General features: G+C 49.8%; 1 protein-coding gene and 1 pseudogene across 1 annotated transcript in view; both read left to right on the forward strand.

Annotated features, from left to right (window-relative positions):
* The window catches only part of CDHR3 (cadherin related family member 3), a 29476-nt gene extending 19122 nt beyond the window's left edge, over positions 1-10354 (forward strand). Inside the window, exons 11-16 of the mRNA XM_077861787.1 lie at positions 33-283; positions 2303-2484; positions 4572-4585; positions 5780-5811; positions 7785-7833; positions 9423-10354. Coding sequence (XP_077717913.1) covers positions 33-283; positions 2303-2484; positions 4572-4585; positions 5780-5811; positions 7785-7833; positions 9423-9727 — 833 coding nt within the window. The 3' untranslated portion in view covers positions 9728-10354. The remainder of the gene's footprint in view (positions 1-32; positions 284-2302; positions 2485-4571; positions 4586-5779; positions 5812-7784; positions 7834-9422) is intronic.
* Positions 10355-11223: 869 nt separating this feature from the next.
* Positions 11224-14045, forward strand: LOC144292070 (large ribosomal subunit protein uL23 pseudogene; annotated as a pseudogene).
* Positions 14046-16057: the final 2012 nt, after the last annotated feature.

Consider the following 16057-nt stretch of genomic DNA (forward strand, 5'->3'; position numbering starts at 1 on the left):
TTCCCCAAATCCCTGTGTCAAATCGCACTTAGGCAACGTCAACGGTCATTTTACCTTCTCTCCCAACGCTGGGTCCAACATTACAAGCCTGTTCCTCATGACACGCTTCGACTACGCCAGTGGGCTTGATAAGATCTGGAACTACAAGCTGCTTGTCTACGTAACTGATGACAACTTGCTGTCTGGCAGGAAGAAAGCTCAGGCTCACGTTGAAACGGGGACAGTGACGCTGAGCATTAGCGTCATTCCTCATCCCACCACCGCTGTCACCACAACCCCTAGGGTAAGGGCCCTGGGACCTTGATGCCCCAGTTACATTCCTTGTGATGTACCTGGATGGAGCCCCGTACCCCAAGACAGATAAGGGATGGGCTGAAAAGAGTCGAGGTGTTAGGATGTTGCCAGGAAAGCCAACTATGGGCTGGGGTCGTAGGCAGAGATCTAAGGGAGACATTGGATTTGCAGAACCATTAGCTTTTCCTGTGTTGGTAAAGCAGAATATGCATTTCTTCACCGACTTGTGATAAGTCAGGTATTGACCACCTACAGTGCTTGGGGCACAGGAGCCAATTTTCATGGACATATGGCCAACAGCTACCTTCACAATTTCACTTCTGTGCTTGCTCTTTTTATTTTTTTAAAGATTTTACTTATTTATTTGACACAGAGAAAGAGAGAGCACAAGCAGAGGGAGGAATGGAGGGAGAGGGAGAAGCACGCTCTCCACTGAGCATGGAGCCTGGTGTGGGGCTTAATCCCAGGACCCCAAAATCATGACTTGAGCTGAAGGCAGACGCTTAACCAACTGAGCCACCCAGGTGCCCCTGTGCTTGTTCTTAAGAGCCATTGCAAGTCAATGTCCATGAAAGCAGGTAGCTGTCAGGTGCTCTTCTCCACTCCTTTTGAAGAGTCCCTATGTACCCATCTGCACCCTACTCCCCTCCAAAAAATTTCATTGGTTCAATCTACAAATATTGATTGAATACCTATATAATATGCCAAGCTCTTTGGTGACAAGCCAAAAGTGATCTCTGCTGTCATGGAGCTTATAGTAAGTCAGTGGTCCCCAGACCATCAGCAATAGCATCACCTGGAAACCTGTTAGAAATTCTTCTTAAGCCCACTCCAGAATAATGAAGTTGGGCCTCACCCAACATGATCGTCACCATGGCCACATGCGAGCGATATTGGAACCTGGAGTCCCCAACCACAACTCCAGAACTAATGGATCTGAAGCTCTGAGAGTGAAGCCCAGCAATCTGTGTTTTTAATAAGCCTCCAAGGGGATTCTGATGTGCGCTAAAGCTTGAGAGCTGCCAATCTAGAGAGGAAGACAGATGACGAGCAGATATCCAAATTCGTACATTAACTACAGATTGTAGTAGATAGGAGGAAGAAAACAAGCAGGTGTCACGATAAAACCAGTGTGATGAAGGAAGGGAGAGCTTGGAGTCTGACAGTAGGATTATCTCCCACTGCTTCTTGGAGGGACTGGCTTTATTTTTGTGCTGAGTCTTTTCTCCCTTTTCTTCCTGCACCCAAGGAAAATTGTGCCCTCAGCAGGCAGCCCCACACGTGCTGTATGGCAGGGAAAGAGTCATCAGCACCTTAGCTACCTGTGACAGGTGGCCAAATTGTGCTTGTCCAAGCCCTACCATGAACTGGTCCATGTTCACGCCCCATGTGCTGGAGTCAATATTATCCCAACAAATGGAGGCATAAGATACTCTTAAGGCCTTTCCATTGTGGTGGGAGTCAGTAGGCACCTTTCTGGGACTCACAGCATGAACCCGACTGTGACATCTCCAGCTCCCAAATCTCCGTACCTTGTTTGGTGTCTGTCTTCCTCTCTAGGAAGCAAATGCCAAACCTGAGGTTTCACTGTGATATCAGCCCTGTGATATCTTGCAGCACAGCTTGCAGTGAGAGAGTCCTGAAAAGCTTACAAAGTGTTAAAAAGAACAACTTTCATGGCGCGTGCCTTCCCAGTGGGAGACAATGGTTATATTCATCCCAGAGTTATGCCATGATTTGGCAGGAAAAAAGTCAATGGGATTTTTAGCATTTGAGAAAGGGAAGAAGGGAGTAAAAAATAGGTCCAGAGTTGCTTTTTCAGTTCCCTAAACATTCTGGGTTTTGACCTCATGGGTGCTTTGAAAGACTATATATAAGGTGATGGGTTGAAGCAGCAAGAACTATAAGTACATGGATGCCTGGTGTGTAGAGCACGAGAGAGTGCTCATGTCCAACATGTCTCCAAAAACCACCCTCCACTCACCCGACCCGCTCTCTGTCTTTAAAGCCCAAGGTCATCTACCAGGTCCTGAGAAAAAACATCTATTCTCCATCAGCATGGTACGTGCCTTTTGTCCTCACTTTGGGCTCCATATTGCTTCTGGGCCTCCTGGTGTCCCTGCTCGTCCTGTTGGCCAAAACCATCCACAGACGCTGCCCCCGCAAGACTGAGAAGCTCAAGAAACCTCCGTAAGTTGCCAGTGGGCTGGGCCCTTTCCACCACTTCCTTCAGGACAGACTTCCAGGGTTGTCAGGAGAAGGGAAGGTAGGAATCAGGACTTCTCTACAGGGTAGAGAGGGTGCCCGGACTGAAGGAAGGATAAGTGGATGTGGGGTAGGCATCCCAGCTCCCCTCAGCCCTGGTACCCTCTTCATCACCTGCTTGGCTAGGAAATGGCTCTTTTGGTTTTTCCTGGCACCTGCCTCTGTCCTCGATATATTCCCAGTGACGTGGGGGCTTCATCCTCTGGTCACCTTGCCCTGGATAAAAGCTTCAGAAAAAAAAAAAAAAAAAGAAGCAAGCTTGGTTGTGAGTAGTGATAGAATATGCTGGGCTGGTGTTTGTAGAATATTTAACGGATGGGATGGAATTAGAGGAACCCCAGAAAACTGATAAGGGAATTAAGCTTTTGGCTCCAGTGACTCACTGAGCTTTTGTGTGACTAAATAATCATTGTTCTTTTGCATGTGACCCCAATCTCTCACTCTCAAGGGCTGTGAGCAGAGCCCTATTTTCCCTCCTTCTTGTTGCCTCTTGCGCACTCACATGCTTCTTACCACCTACTCCACGGAGTGTCTTTTACTGGCTGCAGTGAGACGCCAGAGTGAAGTGGAGAGAGCACTTCGTTGTTCCCAGCTTCCCCTGACCCAGTTTCTTGAGGCTCAGAAGCTCCCACCATGACAGCATGATGGTTCTGAGCCTGGGTTTTGGAGAGACACAAGGCCTGGTTCGGATCAGGGCTCAGCATTTTCTATATGGCCTGAGACAAGAGTGGAAACCTCTGTGAATCTCAATTCCTTATTTGAAAAGTAAACAATCAAATGAGCAAATGCAAAGGAAGCACTCGGCACTCTTCCTGATGTTGAGTAAAGGCTTATAGAGTACTTAAGTCTTGTTGCATTTTATTTTGTGGGTGAGTCCCAGTGAGCTCAGGATTCTAGATTCCAAGTTTAGCTCTATGCTCAAGGATCTCAAGATATTGGGACCTGAGTTTTGGCACAACGAGAGCGTGATGAGATTTCATATTCCTTTTAAAGGTATATTGAAGATTAACTAGTACGATCAAATAATTTGAAATCTGGGAATGAAAAGACCCTACAAAAGTATAAGGCGTGAGCATAAACATGGGCATTGCATTTTGCCATATTTATTGGGGAGGTTTGTTGCTATTGGCAACCTTGACTTCAAGGTAAGAAACCCTTGAGCATCTGCTGAAATCAAAAAAAGGCATTTTTGTTTGGGCTCTACTCACAAATTGATTTGGAAGAAAAAATTGACTTCAAATGAGTGATACTTGAGCTTTTAAGGATGGTGGTGGTCCTTAATGGGGTTCAGAGACAAGTTCTTAAAGGAAGTCATCCACTAGACACTGTAACTCTCTGGCAATTTATGGTTAAGTGTTCCTTGAACCTGGTGGCCTTAACTTACATCCTAAAAATTAATTGTTTCCAACGTGGTTGAATTAAAAAAGGAAAAGTAGCTCGTTACGCAGACTCAGGCCTGGCCTCTCTGGAAATTAGGTATCCCCTAGGGCAGCCAACGTCTGTCCAACAGCAAAGAATAAAATTAGAGTCATAGAATTAGGGGACCCCAGGTTATCATGGGAAAGGGGCTTAGCATCCAAGTCCAGGTCTTGGTGTTATAGGAAAATAGGGTTTAGCTGCCAGTCCTTGAAGCTTCCTGCTGTGAGCCAAGCCTTCTGCTCAAGCTGGCTACTGGGGAGAAAAATGAGGCAGGACGAATTGCCAGGCCCGCTGGCCATGCTCTCACCTGTGCTGTCAGGGGAAATATATTCCCTCAAGTTCTACAAAGCAATAATTTTCAAACTTCTCAACTCCCAGCACCTCTTTCGCCCCGCACCACCAGTGACGGAGCTGCTCTGTTTGGAGCTGCGGTAGGAGCTCAGCCTTCATTTTAGCCCCCTGCCCATCCCCTCGATCGATCAGTCCCTGAATCCCAAGGAACACAGTTGCCCAAAGGCGCCAGGTTATCACGCGGCACCCGTGCAGAGTGCTCTCAGGTTAACACTTGTCCATCTCTTGTTTTCTCCCCACAGGGCAGAGAAAGGAGGTATGTACCATGCCTATTCCCCTTGTGTGTGGCTGCCGCTGCTGCTGTTGCTGGCTTTTGCTTGCCCTGTTGTTCTAAATAAAAGCGTTCCAACTCAGGGTGTAGAATCAGGGAGCGGTTCTGTCTCCGTGCGTTTTCAGCCACGTCGCCTGTGGCTGAAGTGACGCAGAGGACAGATGTAGGCAGAGGAAGGGGAGGGCAGGGCGCCTGGTGCCAGTAGCCCGCTCAGATCTGTCCACCAAGTCCTGCCTGGGTCCCACCCACACTTGCCTCCACCCAGCTGAACTGAGGCCCCTAGAGGCACAGGAGTGAAGAATTCGCTGTGAGTTAAACACAGTGTCTGCTCGCGGCTGCACATGGAGGGTGCGACCCCCCTCCTCTCAGGACAGCTAATGCTCTGTGTTGGACAGATGCCCCCCTTTTTCAAGAACCAATGACACTTTATTCTCAGATTGTAATGGATGTGATCATTTTCACACATTATTTGGGTCAGGCGGGTTAGAAAGGGGGGCAGGGTGCAGTCAGATGTGCACTGCGAGTCCATCCGAATAAGGACACCCAGCCTCAGGGGACGTCAGCACCCAGCCCCTGCTTCCAGGGGAATCCAGGCTATAGGGAGAGACTGGACAGAGAATTGGAAAGTGTGTGTGTGTGTGTGTGTGTGTGTGTGTTTTAAAAGATTGCTTTAATCACTCAATCCCTAGGTGTGCGTGTCTGACCTGCACAAGGCATGTCTAAGCGGAGTTAGAAATTTGATTATAATGGTTATTGATCATATCAAAAGAAATGATTTTAATGAGGTCCTCACAGACTGTCACCCACCCTGGTTACTTTTTAAAAAGGCCGTGGGGAATGGATGCAAAGAATCCCCACATTATGAACAAATGTATCAACTGGATCTTTCTTTCTTATCTCTCATTAAAAAGCTAATTTCCAAGGTCCAGTCATAGCAATACACGGAGAAAAGAGTAACATTAAAATTTTTTTTTGGTATATTATTATGATGTGTGTGTGTGTATTTTTCTGAGAAGGCAGAAAGCTGTCAATAAACATCTCTCCAGACAGAGAATTCCTTGTTGTGTCTGCAATACTACGTTCAAAGCCTGTTTACGAGAAATCCCATTGTGGGGGTAGAATTTTAAGGTCAATTTAGTGTCCAGGAAGCTTCACTTCTATCTGTTCTTTTCCCTGCAGAAACGAAAAATACAAAACCAGAGATACTGGTGGTAAGTGTGTTGGCCATAGGGCACCTGGCTTGGGCGATGTGGGGGGGGGGCCCTCCCGGGTGGACCCCGCCACAGCCTCGTGGGGGTGTTTACCATTCAGGGAGATGCTTGTGTCTGGCTGCAGAACGGGTTGCTGTGTGACGAGCTCCCGCTAAAATTTGTTCCCTCCACTGAACATGTCTGCTGATATATTTGCAGAAGTGGATTTCATAAATATTTGAATAGTGGTGTTTATCATCTACACCAACGCTCCAGGAGAGTGAGGTGGGGGGCGAAGAGCTTAAAGACCAGAACTGGAGCCTTGGCCTCTGGCGGGATTTAGATTTCCTTTGCTGTTCCACAACCTGGAAGAAAAATGAGGGAGGCAGCGCGCCGCCTGGGCCAGGGGTTGGCTGTGCCCACAGGTGTGACCTTGGCCTCTCTACGCTTTAGATTGCTCATCTGTAAAATGACAGTGACAATCCCCACCCTGGGATCCCAGGTGGGGAATGGTCTTGAAAACCGTTCAGAGTCATGGGATGCAAAGTGTTACAAGAGAGCTGGGGAGTCTCCCCGGCTCCCCCCACCCCGACCTCCTTGATCTTCTTCACTGAACCTGCTCTGCCCACTGGGGAGTGGCGGTGACCCTCCAAGTCTCCCTCACCCCCTGAGAATAAGGTTTTGTTATGATCCAAGACTCATAAATCGGGGGAATGACGTGCACAACGAGGAGCACGATCCAGTGCCCCGGAATCTCTGCCTCTGTCCGTCACCCAAGTGCGTATCCCTACGGGCCTGTCTACACGCGGGGGGAAGAGGGCATCTCCTATCTCCTTAGTCTTAGCTAAGGACTTGTCCAAGGCAAGTACCCTTGGGGATGCCACTCACAGAGCACCTTAGAAATACGTAAGATTAAATCAATCAATCAAATAAGTCCCCACGACCATGAAAAGTGCAGCTGCTGAACTATTGGATCGGCTAAGACCCGTGCGGCGTCCCTTGCCTCTTGCTGGAGCCCGGGAGCTGCGGCCAGGGAGCAGATGACGCCTGGTGTGACGAGCCCGGTGTGGAAAGGCCCACAGGACTCCGAACACACCCCGATAGCGTGCTGCACAAGGGCGCCTCCGGAGGGCCCTGTGGCCGAAGTGGGTGTTTCCATGAGGACAGAGGTCCGGGAAGGAAGAGGCGTGGAGCCCAGGGTGTAGGGAAGGCAGGCCGGGCCCAGATGCACCCCTGCTGCACCCCTCTGTGCCTCGCTCGCCTGTCGGCCTGTCAGGCCGCACTGAGGCCAAGTAGGTCTCGGCCAGGGCAAGCGCGTGGCATGTCTGCCTTCCTTTCCATGCAGCCTAGATGGCCTTCACCCAGGATGCTTTCCCACCTCCCGGGCTGGATGAAGTGCCCTCCTGGCCCCCTGTGTCCCTGAGCGTGCCTCAGCCCCACCAGCAACCTTGTCACTCTGGGCCGTGCACCTGCTGGCAGCGGCTCCCCAGGCTGCAAGCTCTGTGAAGGCAGCCGGCCCCCGGCCTTGGCCTTCCTGCCCTCCGGCGGGCACCCCCTCCCACCCCCACAGCACCTCGGCCCGCACTGGTTAGCTCCCACAGCACCGTTTTCTAGAATGTGCCCCCCGGCCCTGGGGGCTGGGAAGAGCTACGTCACCCTTGCTGGTGGGGTCAGCATGTAAGCTGCTTTTGTACATGTTCGCGTGTGGGATCTACGGCCCCCTCCCCCTCAACCCCCCCAGGTGAACCGTACGGAATATCGCTTCTGCATCTGGGACTGTCCTTTCCTTGCCTGCCTATACATTAAACACGTGTGAATCTTAAAACCACAACCCAGTGGTGGTCCCTGCTGGGTCCCCAGCATCTAGGCTGGGAGCGAGTCAACGAGGCTCTGGAAGCCAAGGGCAAGGACCGTAGCAGGCTGTGAGGATGGGCCGCCGGCCTGGCGGGAGGAGTGTAGGGTCGTGCTTGACGCCGTCTCTCTCTCCTCCTCAGGAAACAATTCAGTTGAGCTCTGTCTTTGATGGAGAAGCCATAGACCCAGGTAATTCAGTGGCAATGCCATCCAGCAGTTGGTAGAGTCACAGAGACACCCCCTCCCCTGCCCGGCTCTAAACTCCGTCTGTCCCTCCGTTTGGCTCTGTGTCCCGACCCTTCCTGCTGCCACCCGCGGAGATGCCCCGAGCAGAGCTGGTGGCAGATGCTCCAGCACAGGACCCGGGCCCCCCCTCGCTAGCCTCCCTTCCCGCATCACAAACCCATCCGCGTCTTCTTTGGAGCTCAGCCTCCTCCCCCCATCCTTTCTGCAGACTTCTAACACCAACCATCCTATTGGTAGTGAGAGCGATGCAGAGATGGCAGGCTTGGCTCCTTTTTCCCCTAGATCAGGGCCAAGAATTTTTTCTTGGTCGGCAAGATGAACATAAGGTAAAGCTGGCCTCCCGAGCTCCCCTCACCCCCATGAAATCAGCTCCAAATTTAGCTCCTTTACACACATCCCTCTGCTTACAAAGGCTCAATTATAGATGTGAATAAAAGGAAGGAAACCAAACTCGGGAGGCAAGTGTGCTGGCTCCCTGCCACCCTCACATGCAAGCCGCTCGGTCCTTCTCGGAAGGATGGCTCCTCTCCAGGAGAGGCTGCTGCTGCTGCTGGAATTAAATTTCCCTCTATTATTAGGTACTTGTTACCATAATGTGCCCACATTAGCATAAGTGCTGGTGGGATCCTCTGCCGAGAGGGCACTCAGGCTCATGCCACAGGGAAATGGCAAGAGCAGGGGATCGCCCGAGACTCCCGGCTTCTGGGGCAAAAGCCAGGGAGGACCAAGGCTGTTATCGACATTTGCGTGCTTGAGAGAGAAAAAAGGGAAGAAATGAGCCAACTGCACTAATGTGAACAGGCACACCAATTAGTGTCTGCCGCTCTGACACGGTGAAGAGGCTCCCCTGCACCGTCTCGCAGAGGCCAGACTCCGAGTGTGTGTCTACAGATCTCCGCTAACCCAACAGAAATAAGAGTCAGTCCTTTCCTCCTTTCCTTGGTGACTTCCTTTTTGTATCTGGGGACTCAGGGGGGGCTCTTAGAATAAAGCCATCAGAACAGAATGGGTAATAACTGAATTTTAAAAAAATATTTATTTATTCATGAGAGAGACAGAGACAGAGAGAGAGAGAGAGAAAGAGAGAGAGAGAGGGAGGGAGGGAGAGGCAGAGAACAGGCGGAGGGAGAAGCAGGCTCCAGGCAGGGAGCCCGACGTGGGCCTGGATCCCAGGGCCTTGGGATCCCAACCTGAATCGAAGGCAGACGCTTAACCATGAGCCACCCAAGTGCCCCAAAACTGAACAGAATTTGCCCAAAACTGACATGGAATTCAAGATTTATGTGGTTTTCTAATCTTGCAACCAGGGAGGCATGATATTTGCTACCTGTGTGGTCGAAGCCCTGCAGCTCGTAGGAAGGGCAGGCTGGTGAAGAGTGTGCCATTCGGGAGCCTGTCCACGATTCACCATCCCCCCTTCCCAGCACCCTTCCTCTTTCCCTGGGAGTAAGAATCGACAGGGGTGGGGGTGGGGGAGGAGAGCACTTGAATTCCTCCACTTGCATGGCTGTTATATATATTTTTTCTCCTAGTTACCGGGGCAGTATATGAATTCAACTCAAACACGGGAGCCAGAAAGTGGAAAGATCTCTCAACCCAAATGCCAAGATGGAAAGAGCCCCGCCCCCAGGGAGCTGCTCCAAGCAGAGCCGTCACCGTGGAAGGGGCTGGGAGGCCACCGAGGAGCATCAGGGAGCAAGATGGGCTGAGCGGCAAAGCACCAACTGAGGATGCGAGCCCGGGTTCCAGAAACCAGGATGGCAAGCTGGGCACCCCCAAGAGCAGAAGCCCAGACCTCCCAAGCAGGGCTTCCCCCAGACTGCTCCCAGGAAAGTAATGGGTACCTGGGTGTGGGGCCCCGGGGAGGGGGCCTTGACTGTCTCCAGGAGGCTGCCTCCCCCTAATTCCCTCGCGGCCCAGGGCTGGGAGCCCCAGAGTGAAAACATGGGCTGGAGGGACGCTGAGAGCCAGGGTCCAAATGGGGTGTTCCAAACAGACAGGGCTTTGATTGTATGGTTGCCCTTTCCTGAGAAGGCCTGGGAGAAATTTCTCTTGGGGTTCTATCCTCCAATCAGATGAACCATTGACTTTCGGATACGGAATCATGTTCCTTTCTCGTGTTGACTGCTGGGAAGCCCCATAGGAAGTGCTCAGGACTTCCTGACAGGGACGCCGAGGTCTCCCCTCCCATCGGGTGTCATCTGCATCCCCTGCCCTGAGCGCCCCTCAGATCTCTTCCCTGATAAACACACTCAAAGCCACACACCTTCGTAAGTCACCTCACATCTGTTGTAAAAGAAGCAGAGGAGTGAAAAACAATGAATGAATAAATAATGAGCTATTCATCTGGGGGGAAGAAAACACAACGGACCCCTTCTTGTCTTCTTTTTTGTAGGGAAGTATAAGTTACATTCAGTCAAGTGCACAGATATAAGGTAATGCGCTCAACGTAGGCTCCCCACCGAGGCAACCCCTAGTCTGATCTTTATCATCATAGATTAGGTTTGTCTTTTCAGAATTTCATATAAATGCAATCACACAGAACATATTCTTTTGTGTCTGGCTCCTGGCTCCTTTTTTTTTTTTTTTAAGATTTATTTATTTATTTTAGAGAAAGAGAAAGAGCCGGGGGAGGGGCAGAGGGAGAGGGAACCTCAAGCAGATTCCCCACTGAGCACAGAGCCCCACCCGGGGCTCCACCCCACAACCCTGAGATCATGACCTGAGCCAAAACCAAGAGTTGGATGCCTAACTGACTGAGTCACCCAGGCGTCCCTATGTCCGGCTTCTTTTGCTCAGCATCACGTCTGTGGGATTCATCCCTGTTGCACCACCGATTAGTAATTCAGTTCTCGTCCACCATGTGTCTTCTTCCGTTGCAGGAATGTGCCTCGGTTTATTTATCCATTCCGGACTCTGGTGGCTGCTTCCAGTATTTTACTATTATAAATCCCATCATTATGAACTTTCTTGTGCAGGTTTTTTTTGCTGAGCGTAGTTACCCATTTGCTCTGAGCATTATTCCTAAGAGTGGAATTGTTAGAGCCATTGCTGGAATCAGCCAAGAATTCCAAAATTGGTGGCTCCGACTGACACTTCCACCGGCCAACGACTGAGGGTTCCAATTGCTTTACTCCCTTGCTGACACTTGGTGCCGTCGGTCCTTTTAATCTTAGCCAACCCGGTTCAAATTCCTGTGGAAGTGAAATCACTCACTCGTCTCAAGGCTAAATCAACACCCCCCACCACCACGTCCCTGCCCTTCTCCTTCCCTACCTCCTGCGATGGCAGGGAACCACAGCGGGGAGACACAGTAGGAAGCTCTAACCAGCCATGCAACTGGGACTTTCCCAGTGGGTGTTAGCACTGCTGAAAATAAATGGTAGCACGCCGAAGCAGAAAATGGAACTTTCCAGTGTGTGCCTAGTGGAGGCTGAGTGGGTCTGGCTGCAGCTCTGCATCCAGGCCTCCCCCAACCCCTCCTGCTGCTACGTACCTCGTCCAATAACCACAAGAAAGGCCCAGACGAGAGTCTGTTAGAGCAGCACACCCCCTTCCCAGTTGGGGAGCCAGATGAGAACTCCCCAGGCCCACAATTCAGCAAATGCCGAACTTGGAGAGAGCAGCTGTGTGTTTATTGTGTGCCTGTGCACCAGTGTGACTTCTCAAGAGAAAGAAACATTTTAAAAATGCCCTGTCCTGGCCTAGAGCAGGCGTGATTTATTAATAAGGGTTGGTTGCCAGGGAACTCCCTTGAATAGATTTAAATTTTGCAAAAGGAGGCAGAGCTGTTCATTTGTGGAGGTTAAAGTGGGTGAAGTGGCTGATTACCCATTTAAGACTCTACAAGTCTGTGGAGCCCTGAGTAAAACGCCTTCCTCAGAAGCTCTCAGCCTCAATGCAAGTAAAATGAGGCTCAGAGAAGGCTGCAGGGGGACCTAATAACTGTTTATGAGCCCATTAAGGAAGATTAAAAGGAGAGCAGTGAGCAGCTGCTCCCCCTTCTCCAGTGATGACAGGGCGAGGGGGAACTGGGCTCCTCGGCCAGAAGGAAAGACTTAAGTCAGACACAGGGCAGGACTTCTGAAGGTTGGAGTCTGCCTGAGAAGCTGTTTCTTACCTGGTGACCTGTAGGAAGAGCCACTTGGCCTCTAAGGCCCAACATGTGAGCCCCGAGGAAGCCGAGACGTGGGGTCAGGAACAGGCACCAGGTGAGATGTTCTTTGGCCAAGAGAAAAATCTGCTTCTTCCTTTGCATCTCTGGCTACTGGGTAAGGGGAAATCAGAAGTCTCGGGTCCAGGGCTGAGGCCAGTTCTTTTCTGACATTTACCAGGTTTTGGAAGAAAAAAGAAAAAAGAAATGCGGGGGTGGGGGGCTTGTCTGAATAAAATAAAGCCAGGGAGTGCTATGGACCTTGTGAACATTTTCTCACATTTCCCTTGCAAGGCCTTAAACACACATGGACTTTCGTAGCTAATGTTGAGCTGCCTGATTCTGAGTCATAAAATCGGGGCAGGAGACATTCAAGGATTAGACCAGGGAGGGACCCACCCGTGACTGTTGAGGGATCCGAAACCACGTGATAAAGTCTGGAGTCCGAGCTTCCGTCGTGCTCAGTGAGAAGCAGGCTGTTACAAGCATGTGTGGCTCGTGAACAGAAACTGGCCCATGACGCTTTCACTCCTCAGAGCCTTCTTCCGCATCTGTACCCCTCTCGTTTGCCTTTTGAGGTCATGTGCTTTGTGATGGCTCAGAAAACCCAAGTGACCCAATGAGTGAATATTGAAAATGATCGCTATCGAGACTTGTCGTTTCTCATTCCAAACTTAATGTGCGTATTTGTAACCCCCATTCATTCAATAAATATTGATGGAGCCGCTCCTGTGTGCCAGCTGTTGACTCATTAGTAAATACAGCTGCCCCAAATCCCTGCCCTTGAGGAGCTTCCCTCTGTCAGCTACAGCTGACCTTAGCCTGCTGATAGGCCAGGGTAGTAGTGGAAGTAGAACCTTTGGGGGGCTTATTTGTTTCTTGCTTCTTTGGGTCTTCTTCGTCTTTGTCTTCTTCTTCGTCTTCTTCTTCATCTTCTTTGTCTTCTTCATCTTCTTCATCTTCGTCTTCGTCGTCGTCTTCGTCATCTTCGTTTTCTTCTTCTTCTTCCTCTTCCTCTCCTTCTCCTCCTTCTTCTCCTTCTTCTTCTCCTTCTCCTCCCTTCTTCTCCTTTTCTCTTCTCCTCCTCCCTTCTCCTTCCTTCTTCTTTTTATTTAGGAAAGCAGACCCTGCATGGAGTGCCAAGCCTGATGCAGGGCTCAATCCCACGATCTGAGCTGAAACCAAGAGTCCGATGCTTAACCAACTGAGCCATCCAGATACCCTGTCCCTTGAGTGTTGTGTCTGAAACATAAATGAACCCAAACCTTTCTGGAAGAACAGATAATTCAGAACTATCCAAATATTTTTGTAAAAGATTTAATGGAGAGCCCTTGTCAGAAAATAATTGAGATGCCTGAGTCGGGGACCTTGGGCTATCAGGCCAGTGTACATCTCCGAATGGCAGTGCTGAGCCGGGTGCGACCACCACGAGTAGAAAACTAGAAAATCTCCTGGGGCCCTTTCACGAAGATGGCACCTAAGGCGAAAGGAAGCCCCTGCCCCTCCCAAAGCCGAAGCCAAAGCAAAGGCTTTGAAAGCAAAGAAAGTGGTGCTGAAAGGCATGCACAGTCACAAAAAAAAGAAGATCCACACGTCACCTACATTCCAACGACCCAAGACCCTGCATCTCCGCAGGCAGCCCAAATATCCTCTAAAGAGCGCCCCCAGGAGAAACAAGCTTGATCACTATGCCATCATCAAGTTCCCCTTAACTACTGCATCAGCCATGAAGAAAATAGAAGACAACAACACACTTGTGTTCATCGTGGATGTCAAGGCCAATAAGCACCAGATCAAACAGGCGGTGAAGAAGCTCTATGACATTGATGTGGCCAAGGTCAACACCTTGATCAGGCCTGATGGAGAGAAGAAAGCATATGTTCGACTGGCTCCTGACTATGATGCTTTGGATGTTGCCAACAAAATTGGGATCATCTAAACTGAGTCCAGCTGGCTATAAATCTAAATATAAATTTTTTCACCATAAAAAAAAAAAATCTCCTGGGGTCAGTGAGACATCCGTGCTCTGGAGTTCAGGGAACCAAACGCAGGCCAGGTGGGGGAATGGGGTGAGGCTCAGACCACCAAGAACTTCCTGTGCATCGTCTGTTTTGGGGGTGAGATGTGGCTCCTGCTCTAAAAGGGAATAATCCAACTGAGAAGATAATCAACTCTTTAAAAAGACAACCAGCTACCACACAGGTACCTGATGGGGACTAAATCAGTTTCATAGGTAGTAGGTGCTGGAGCAGGCAAGTGCGGGCCACAGCTGTCTCTGAGCATAATGGGGACCTGGAACCCATGGGACCTTAAAGGTAGAGATGAGTTTGAGGTAGGCAAGAGAGAAATTATGAGCAAAGGCTAAAGCATTCAGAATCCCAGGCTTCTGGAATGCCTGGGTGGCTCAGTGGTTGAGCATCTTCCTCTGGCTCAGGGTGTGATCCCAGGGTCCCGGGATCAAATCTTGCATTGGGCTTCCTGCATGGAGCCTGCTTCTCCTTCTGCCTGTGTCTCTGCCTCTCTCTGTCTCTCATGAATAAATAAATAAAAATCTTAAAAAAAAAAAAAAAAAAAGAATCCCAGCCTTCCATCAATTGTCTGCTGACGCATGTCCTATGTAACTCAAGGGAACAACCACAGCCCCATGCAGTGCCTCCTGGGTATGTGACAAGCACTCAACAAACATTTGTAGAGTTGGATTGAATTATGCAAGCTTGCCGTGGGTGTGCTACCCAGGTCATGCAGCAGAGCCACAGCTTTTCCAACTAGATCTGGACAAACATTATGATAATCACCATGCAAATAGTCACTGCATGCCTACAAGGTGCCAGACACTATTTTAGGCTCTGGGGATAGAGCAGTGAATAAAACAATGCTCTTACTGTTTATATCCTAGTGAAGGATGAGGGACTGAATATACAAATGAACAATGGTCAGACGGTATATTAAAAACAGAACTCTGACCCACAGTCTGCAGGAAATCAACCCCTGATCTGCAGTGAGCAGCACAGGAGGCCAGCTTTTTGTAAGTCAGGCTTGCCAGAAGCCAGACTGCTATCCCTGGTAACAATCAAGGAAGGTAAGCCATGACGTCTGTAACAATCCACCCAGAGTGGCCAGGGCCTGATTAATAACTGACAGCTTTCCTAATTTTATGTTCACTTCCAACTGAGGACCGACCACACGAAGTCAAATTATCCACTCCTCACCAATCACGTAAGATCCCCACCCTGGGATGCCTGGGTGGCTCAGTGGTTGAGCGTCTGCCTTTGGCTCAGGTCATGATCCCAGGGTCCTGGGATTGAGTCCTGCATTGGGGTCCCCACAGGGAGCCTGCTTCTCCCTCTGCCTCTTTCTGTGTGTCTCTCATGAATAAATAAAATAATAAAAAAGGAAGATGAACCCCCTCCCCTCCAGTTAGCTCACCGACAGCCTCCCCACGCTGACAGCCTCTCGTCAGGCCACACCTGAAGCTTTCCCTTTGTTCCACCATAATGCTTTCCTGCTCCTGTGCCTGCCTTTGAGTCTCTGCTCAAATTCAAGAGGTGTGGCTCATTCCTTTGCTGTAGTGAGCTATGAATAAGTAGTAGCCTTTGCTTTTCTCATATGGTTGGTCTTTGCTTATTTCCACAGAATGGTAGACAAGTGGATTTTTTATATATATATATATATATATATATATATATTTATATATTGCACATATATATCTGTATACATATAATCCATATAATCCATATACATGTATGAAGTATTAATGGTGGTAAATACCACTGAGAAAAATGAACAGGGTCAGGGTTAGGGAAAATGGGAGGGTGGGGATGGCCTCTTCAATGAGGATGCTCAAGGAACACCCCCACAAAAAGGTGAGAATCGATTGCTGGAAGTGGGGAAGGAGCCATGCAGGATACTGGGAAGAGCCTCCAGGTTGGAAATACGAAGGCGAGGGCAGGTCGAGGATCAGTAGGAGGAACAGGGTGATGAGCATAAGGACTGGAGGTGACTGCAGGGCAGTGT

The sequence above is a fragment of the Canis aureus genome, chromosome 21 (genome assembly GCF_053574225.1).
Source record: "Canis aureus isolate CA01 chromosome 21, VMU_Caureus_v.1.0, whole genome shotgun sequence".
Taxonomy (NCBI): Eukaryota; Metazoa; Chordata; class Mammalia; order Carnivora; family Canidae; genus Canis; species Canis aureus.